General features: G+C 48.9%; 1 protein-coding gene across 1 annotated transcript; it reads left to right on the top strand.

The window, feature by feature from the left end:
- Positions 1–51: 51 nt before the first annotated feature.
- On the top strand, positions 52–2,363 carry LOC112547508 (uncharacterized; the record flags this gene model as incomplete). The annotated part of the gene is made up of 1 exon (XM_025189873.2): positions 52–2,363. A coding segment is annotated over one exon (861 nt), but the record flags the coding sequence as incomplete, so codon positions are not given.
- Positions 2,364–9,095: the final 6,732 nt, after the last annotated feature.

The following is a 9,095-nucleotide window of genomic DNA, read 5'->3' as shown; positions in this document are numbered from 1 at the left end:
CCCCCATCAACAGTCACCCTGCACGTGTAGTGACTGTGAAACTCTTCTTGAACATCAAAGGGTCCATACGGGAAGAAGCCCTTCAAGTGCTCTGACTCTGGGAAAAGCTTCAGTGAGCACTCACACTTTACAAACCATCAGAAAATACATACAAGAGACACACCCCATAATTGCTCTGACTGTGGGAAAAACTTCAGTACAAACTCACACTTTGTTATGCATAGGATGGCTCACACAGGAGAGAAGCCTTTCAATTGCTCTGTGTGTGGGAAAACCTTCAGTCAGAAGTCAAACCTTGTTACCCATAGGAGGACCCACACAAGAGAGAAACCCTTCAATTGCTCTGACTGCGGGAAAAACTTCAGTAGTAGCTCAAACCTTGTTACCCATACGAGGAGCCACACAGAGGAGAAGCCTTTCAATTGCTCTGACTGCGGGAAAAGCTTCAGTCAGATTTCACACCTTGTTAGACATAGGAGGACCCAAACAGGGAAAAAACCCTTCTACTGCTCTGACTGCGGAAAAAGCTTCAGTAGTAACGCAGACCTTATAACCCATTGGTGGAGCCACACAGGAGAGAAACCTTTCAATTGCTCTGACTGTGGACAAAGCTTCAGTTTCAGCACTGACCTTGTTAGACATAGGATGACCCACACAGGAGAGAAACCCTTCAGCTGCTCTGACGGTGGGAAAAGCTTAAGAAGCTCAGACCTTTTTAGCCATAGCAGGATCCACACAGGAGAGAAACCTTTCAATTGCTCTGACTGCGGGAAAATCTTCAGTCACCGCTCAAGCCTTTTAAACCATAAGAAGACCCACACAGGAAAGAAACTTTTCAATTGCTCTGACTGTTGGAGTCAGTGCCTCTGTGTTACTAGCCATCAGAATACATACAAGGGAGTCGCCTTATAAAAGCTCTGATTGAAGCCTTTTCTGCAAACACAAGTCAGACTTTGTTAAAGATTAGACAGTCCACAGAGGGGAGAAGCCTATAACCTGAGTTCCCTTTAAGCTGTCTGGCCAGGTGGCTGTGGTCCCAGAAGACCCCTTGGGGAGGGCCTCCTGGGGTACTGACCTGGCCACTGCCACTCACCTTTCTGCTCTCTGGGGCTTCTCACCACCCGGTCCTGCTGGGGCAGCTCCTTAGTCTCCCCTGGCCAAGACCCCGAGCTGAGATTCCCACCCCCGACTCTGAGCAGCAGTACAGATGCTGAACCTCTTCAGGTCTGAGGAGAGTGCAGTTTAGGGCCCAATTTCCTGGGATTGCATTCCCCAAATGGGATCAAACCCCAAAGAATGGGATAAGCCCCATTTAGCAATGAAAGGGGAATGTGCATACTGATTGCTCCCATAGGTAGTAATTGTTTACACTAGGCTTGATAGTAAGTAAAAGTGGTTTTATTAAGTACAAGCTGTAGGATTTAAGTGGTGATAAGTGAGAAAAGGCAGAGCAAAGCAGATTACAAACTCAAAGGTAACAAAAAATGCTTTGTTAATGCTCCACTGAAACTTCAGTACAAACTTTTATAAACTCCCCCTAAAACCTCTTTTCCAGCTGCCCCTCCAAACCAGGGCTCTCCCCCACCCTGGGGTCTTCGGCTCCTTCCTTCAGATGCAGCCCAGCCAAAAGACCAAGTCCTCCAGGTGGATGTTATTTCCAAATAACGGCTTGCTGTGTAGGCATGCCCTGTAATTCCAAAATAAGGCTGCTGTGTAGATGCACCCGAAGGGTCACTGACCAGTGGCCTTGGCTTCCCATACTCAGGAATCCCAGTGTGGTTTCTGTGGTCCTAAGTCCGGCTTCTGAGGGCTGCAGGAGAAAGACCTGGTGTGGACAGGGAAATCCCAATGAACCTCCCAGCAGAGCATGACTGGTCCCATCTCAGAGCCCTGGTTCCGTCTCTGGGTATAGTTCCTGGTGGGCTTTTCTGGACTACTCCAGATCATTTGTTCATGTGAACTTGTGTTTGTTTTAGTACAATGACACACAGAACTTTTTAACTAACACAGTCACGTAATGAGGCAAGAAATAAAGCAGGTTTAGCCACTGCAGAAGAAAATGAGTAAGTTTATTTCCTAGATTCTGAGGCTTAAAAGATGTCCGTATGTTTCACTCTTAGAAATGCCCTGCCCTGTGTTGTGGGTTTTCTCTCTCTGTGAAGGCCATCGGGTCATGCACTTTGATCTCTAGTTAGTTAGATGTGCAGACAGCACAACACTAATGAGAACTCACCAGAATGTTCATTGTATTTTAACCATATGCTAGCCTTTGTCACAAGCTCTGCATGCAGTTTAAGCAATGACAGTGGTCAGTATCTCTCAGCAGAGGGGCTGGAGGAAAGGAAGATGGGGGGCATGACAGTTGCCCTGACACTGTGACATTCTCTACCCCGCCCCCCCTCCCAGAGATGCCCCTGTCTGCAGGTTTCTAATCTCCCAACCAAAGCTGTTCAGGCCAAGTACAGCTGAGCTGGGCCAGCTACAGCCTGGCCACAGGGCTGTTATCTCAGTGCAGACATAGAATCATAGAATAATAGGACTGAAAGGGACCTCAAGAGGTCATAGAGTCCAACCCCCCGCCCTCAAGGCAGGACCAAGCTCCACCTACACCATCCCTGACAGATGTCTATCTAACCTGTTCTTAAATATCTCCAGAGAGGGAGATTCCACCACCTCCCTTGGCAATTTATTCCAATATTTGACCACCCTGACAGTTAGCAATTTTTTCCTAATGTCCAATCTAAACCTCCCCTGCTGCACTTTAAGCCCATTACTCCTTGTCCTGTCCTCAGAAACCAAGAGGAACAAATTTTCTCCTTCCTCCTTGTGACACCCTTTTAGATATTTGAAAACTGCTATCATGTCCCCCCTTAATCTTCTTTTTTCCAAACTAAACAAGCCCAGTTCATGAAGCCTGGCTTCATAGGTCATGTTCTCTAGACCTTTAATCATTCTTGTCGCTCTTCTCTGTACCCTTTCCAATTTCTCCACATCTTTCTTGAAATGTGGCGCCCAGAACTGGACACAGTACTCCAGCTGAGGCCTAACTAGTGCAGAGTAGAGCAGCAGAATGACTTCACGAGTTTTGCTTACAACACACCTGGGCTACGTCTACACTGGCCCCTTTTCCGGAAGGGGCATGTAAATTTCACCTGTCGTCGTAGGGAAATCCGGGGGGGATTTAAATATCCCCCGCGGCATTTAAATAAAAATGTCCGCCGCTTTTTTCCGGCTTTTAAAAAAGCCGGAAAAGAGCGTCTACACTGGCCCCGATCCTCCGGAAAAAGTGCCCTTTTCCGGAGGGTCTTATTCCTACTTTGAGGTAAAAAGCGGCCGACATTTTTATTTAAATGCCGCGGGGGATATTTAAATCCCCCGCGGATTTCCCTACGACGACAGGTGAAATTTACATGCCCCTTCCGGAAAAGGGGCCAGTGTAGACGTAGCCCTGTTGATACAACCTAGAATCATATTTGCTTTTTTTGCAACAGCATCACACTGTTGACTCATATTCAACTTGTGGTCCACTATGACCCCTAGATCCCTTTCTGCCATGCTCCTTCCTAGACAGTCGCTTCCCATCTTATATGTATGGAACTGATTGTTCCTTCCTAAGTGGAGCACTTTGCATTTCTCTTTATTAAACCTCATCCTGTTTACCTCTGACCATTTCTCTAACTTGCTAAGGTCATTTTGAATTATGTCCCTATCCTCCAAAGAAGTCGCAACCCCACCCAGTTTGGTATCATCTGCAAACTTAATAAGCGTACTCTGTATCCCAATATCTACATCATTGATGAAGATATTGAACAGTACGGGTCGCAAAACAGACCCTTGAGTAACTCCACTTGTTATCCTTTTCCAGCAGGATTTAGAACCATTAACAACAACTCTCTGACTACGGTTATCCAGCCAATTATACACCCACCTTATCGTGGCCCTATCTAAGTTATATTTGCCTAGTTTATCAATAAGAATATCATGCGAGACCGTATCAAATGCCTTACTAAAGTCTAGGTATATGACATCCACCGCTTCTCCCTTATCCACAAGGCTCATTATCTTATCAAAGAAAGCTATCAGATTAGTTTGGCATGACTTGTTCTTCACAAACCCATGCTGGCTATTCCCTATCACTTTATTACCTTCCAAGTGTTTGCATATGATTTCCTTAATTACCTGCTCCATTATCTTCCCTGGGACAGAGGTTAAACTGACCAGTCTGTAGTTTCCTGGGTTGTTCTTATTCCCCTTTTTATAGATGGGCACAATATTTGCCCTTTTCCAGTCTTCTGGAATCTCCCCTGTCTGCCATGATTTTTCAAAGATCATAGCTAAAGGCTCAGATACCTCCTCTATCAGCTCCTTGAGTATCCTGGGATGCATTTCATCAGGACCTGGTGACTTACTGACATCTAACTTTCCTAAGTGATTTTTAACTTGTTCTTTGTGTATCCTATCTTCTAAAGTTACCCTCTCTCTGCTTGTATTCACTACGTTAGGCACACCTCCAGACTTCTCGGTGAAGACCGAAACAAAGAAGTCATTGAGCATCTCCGCCATTTCCAAGTTTCCTGTTACTGCTTCTCCCTCCTCACTGAGCAGTGGGCCTACCCTGTCCTTGGTCTTCCTCTTGCTTTTAATGTATTTATAAAAGGTCTTCTTGTTTCCCTTTATGCCTGTAGCTAGTTTGATCTCATTTTGTGCCTTTGCCTTTCTAATCTTGCCCCTGCATTCCCGTGTTGCTTGCCTATATTCTTCCTTTGTTAGTTGTCCTAGTTTCCATTTTTTATATGACTCCTTTTTTATTTTGAGATCGTGCAAGATCTCCTTGTTAAGCCAAGCTGGTCTTTTGCCATATTTTCTATCTTTCCTACACAGCGGAATTGTTTGCTTTTGGGCCCTTAACAACGTCCCTTTGAAATACTTCCAACTCTCCTCAGTTGTTTTTCCCTTCAGTCTTGCTTCCCATGGGACCTTACCTACAAGTTCTCTGAGCTTATCAAAATCTGCCTTCCTGAAATCCATTACCTCAATTTTGCTGGTCTCCCTTCTACCTTTCCTTAAGATCATGAACTCTGTTATTTCATGATCACTGTCCCCTATACTGTCTTCCACTTTCAAGTTCTCAACTAGTTCCTCCCTATTTGTTAAAACCAAATCCAGAACAGCTTCTCCTCTGGTAGCTTTTTCAACCTTCTGAAACAGAAAGTTGTCTCCAATGCAGTCCAGAAACTTATTGGATAGCCTGTGTCTCGCTGTGTTAGTTTCCCAACATATGTCTGGATAGTTGAAGTCCCCCATCACCACCAAATCTTGGGCTTTGGATAGTTTTGTTAATTGTTTAAAAAAGGCCTCATCCACCTCTTCCACCTGGCTAGGTGGCCTGTAGTAGACTCCTAGCATGATATCACCCTCGTTTTTTACCCCTTTTAGCTTAACCCAGAGACTCTCTACACGTAGCTATCTCCTACGTTCATCTTCACTTCAGTCCAAGTGTGTACATTTTTAATATACAAGGCAACCCCTCCTCCCTTTTTTCCCTGTCTGTCCTTCCTCAGCAAGCCGTACCCTTCCATACCAACATTCCAATCATGCGTCCCATCCCACCAATTACAGGTTTCTGTAATACCAATGATATCATAGTTGTATTTATTGGTTAGCAATTCCAGTTCTTCCTGCTTATTACCCATACTTCTCGCATTTGTATATAGGCATCTAAGATACTGATTTGATCTTGCCTCCCTGTTGTGCCCTGACCCTCCTTTCTCCTTGCCATTATAGGCCGTAGTCCCCCCCATTTCCAATCCATCTCCCAGTCCCGCACATGCAGCACTTACCTGTGGGCTTTGCTCACCTGCCCCCAACAAACCGGCTACGTCTACACTGGCCCCTCTTCCGGAAGGGGCATGTAAATTTCACGAGTCGTCGTAGGGAAATCCGCGGGGGATTTAAATATCCCCCGCGGCATTTAAATAAAAATGTCCGCCGCTTTTTTCCGGCTTTTAAAAAAGCCGGAAAAGAGCGTCTAGACTGGCCCCGATCCTCCGGAAAAAGTGCCCTTTTCCGGAGGATCTTATTCTTACTTTGAAGTAAGAATAAGAGCCTCCGGAAAAGGGCACTTTTTCCGGAGGATCGGGGCCAGTCTAGACGCTCTTTTCCGGCTTTTTTAAAAGCCGGAAAAAAGCGGCGGACATTTTTATTTAAATGCCGCGGGGGATATTTAAATCCCCCGCGGATTTCCCTACGACGACTAGTGAAATTTACATGCCCCTTCCGGAAAAGGGGCCAGTGTAGACGTAGCCACCTAGTTTAAAGCCCTCCTCCCAAGGTTAGCCAGTCTGTGTCCAAACAAGGCCTTCCCGCTCCTGGAAAGGTGAACTCCATCTCTGCCAAGCAGTCCTTTCTGGAAGAGCACCCCGTGATCAAGGAAGCCGAATCCCTCCTGGCGACACCATCGTCGCAGCCAGGCATTCACCTCCAGGATGCACCTCTCTCTGCCCGGGCCCCTACCTTTGACAGGAAGGATAGAAGAGAATACCACCTGCGCTCCAAACTCCTTCACCAGTACTCCCAAAGCCCTGTAGTCACACTTGATCCGCTCAGTGTCACACCTGGCAGTATCATTTGTGCCCACATGGATGAGTAGCATGGGGTAGTAGTCAGAGGGTCGGATAATCCTCGACAATGCCTCCGTAACATCTCGGATACGGGCCCCTGGCAGACAGCATACCTCTCGAGATGAGCTGTCAGGGCGACAGATGGGTGCCTCCGTTCCCCTCAGAAGAGAGTCTCCAACCACCACTACTCTACGTTTCCTCCTCGCAGTGGTGGCAGGAGACTGCTCAACCTTGGTGGTGCAAGGCCTGGTCTCCTCCACTGTGGGGGGTGACTCCTTGTCTCCTGCTGAAAGTAAAGTGTAATGGTTATGTAACAACACAGTGGGAGGGTTAGGAGCAGGGGTGGAACACTGCCTGCTGCCGGAAGTAACCAGCTGCCAGTTCTCACCCTGGACCACTGCCTCCTCCATAAGTGGCTGGTCAACAGTCCCACATCCTAGGACAGTGACCTCCGTGGACTCCACAGGAATACTGTCCAGGAATTCCTCATGGCTTCGAATGCTCCTCAGCCTGGCCACCTCCTCCTGTAGCTCTCCCACCTGCTGCCTGAGAGATTCCACCAGCAGGCACCTTTCACAACGGTTGTCTCCCCCAGCCTGGAGATCACTCAGTGGGAATTGCAAGCCACAAATACTGCAACACCACACCAGGACCTGGGTAGAGGCATCCATGCTCAGGTTCTCTGTCTGGATACAGGCACAGGTGGAGGAGACAGGAGAAGTACTGGCACAAGCGCTTCGGGTCTTCATCACCATCAGTCACTCCCTCTGCTCAACTCCCTCTTCAACTCCCCTTCAACTCCACACTTCAATACTGTAAAATTCAAACAGTCAGGCACAGGCACACACTCACACCACAGCTTGTACTCTTACCGGGTAGCCTCTTCGGCGGTGGGGTCGCTTTGCTCTCCCTCTTCAACTCCCCTGTCTGCAGTCCCCTGGTCGCACTGCTCTGGCTTTTTAAAGCCTGCTTGCCTAGGTCAGGCCTGCCCCCTTCTGAGTCACACAGGGGAAGGCTGAGCCTGAGGCTAATCAGAGGCAATCAAGGGAACAATGGCAGGCTCTCAGTCCCAACTCTCCACAGAAGCTGAAACTGAAACTGCTAGCACTCACCTGGAATCAGACTCTCAATTCACACTTCAATACTGTAAAATTCAAACAGTCAGGCACAGGCACACACTCACACCACAGCTTGTACTCTCACCGGGTAGCCTCTTCGGCGGTGGGGTCGCTTTGCTCTCCCTCTTCAACTCCCCTGTCTGCAGTCTCCTGTCCGCTTCGCTCATACCCAGAGCAATTCTTTTTGAGTTGGTGTCTCAGGGAGTCTCTCCACTTTCCAGCCCCCCATGTGTGAATGCTGCTCTCTGGGGGTGCCTGGGAGAGTTGAGCTGGGGGCAGGGCCAGCCCGAGTCATTCTTGCACCATGGGCAGCAGGTACGTGCTGCATGCATGCCTCTGCCCCAGGGCGGCAACCTCTGGGGAGCACCTGCTACAGCGTCCCTTACCACTTCAATCCGGTGCCTCCATAGGTTGGCGCCCCGGCTAGCCCATGCCTTAATCCGGCCCTGGCTGGGGGTGAAAAGTGCCAGGCTGAGTGGGGTGGGGATGGGGACAAGAGTTTGTCTTTGTTTCTCCTTTGCAAATAAAGCAGATGGTTAGTTTCTCCCCCTCCTGGGTTATGTCTACACTCGTGGCTTCTTGCAAGAAGTCATGCACAAGAAAACGTCCACACTGCCATTTGTGAGCTGTGCTTTTGTGCAAGAGCACCCATGGCAGTGTGGACGCTTTCTTGCGCAAGAAAGCTCTGATGGTCATTTTAGCCATAGGGCTTTCTTGCACAAGAAATCCCTGCCGTGTCCGCACTGCCCTCTTGTGCAAGAGCTGCTGTGCAAGAGGGCTTACACCTGTTAAAAAAGAGCATAGCTCTTGCACAAGAAGCCCTCTCTTACCACACCGTACTGTAAATTTCTTTGTGCAAGAGGAAGCAGGCAGTGTGGAGGCTTTGCGGATTCTTGCCGAAGAACGGCTGTACTTGTGCAAGAAGCCGCGAGTTTAGACAGCCCTGGTGTCCTTTGTTCTGTAGTAACTGGCTCCCACCATCCCATGGCTGCTTCTGGAGATCCCTAGCTGGGAACCCCTCTCCTGGAGGCTGGGGCTTGGGCAGTTCTATGCAGGAAACCCAGGGCCGGATTAAAGCATGGGTTAGCCGGACAGCTGCCCGGGGTGCCTGATATCAGCTGTAAGGGGCGCACAGCGCCCCTTATAGCTGCCATCAGGCACCACGAGTCTGTATCGTGAGCTGCAGCAGCTCCCACCAGCCATCCTGCAGTGGCTGCCCGAGGCAGGGGCCACGTTAACCCCCGCCACGCCAGCCATCAGCACCCTTCCCCCCGCGGCTGTGGGGACCTGCACAACCAGGCTCGGCACCAGTGGGGGTGGCCAGGCAAGGCACATGCCTCCTGCCACCACCAGCTCC

The sequence above is a fragment of the Pelodiscus sinensis genome, chromosome 31 (genome assembly GCF_049634645.1).
Source record: "Pelodiscus sinensis isolate JC-2024 chromosome 31, ASM4963464v1, whole genome shotgun sequence".
In the NCBI taxonomy this organism is placed as follows: domain Eukaryota; kingdom Metazoa; phylum Chordata; order Testudines; family Trionychidae; genus Pelodiscus; species Pelodiscus sinensis.
Note: the sequence above shows the minus strand (reverse complement) of the source record. Positions and strands in the feature narration are given on the sequence as shown.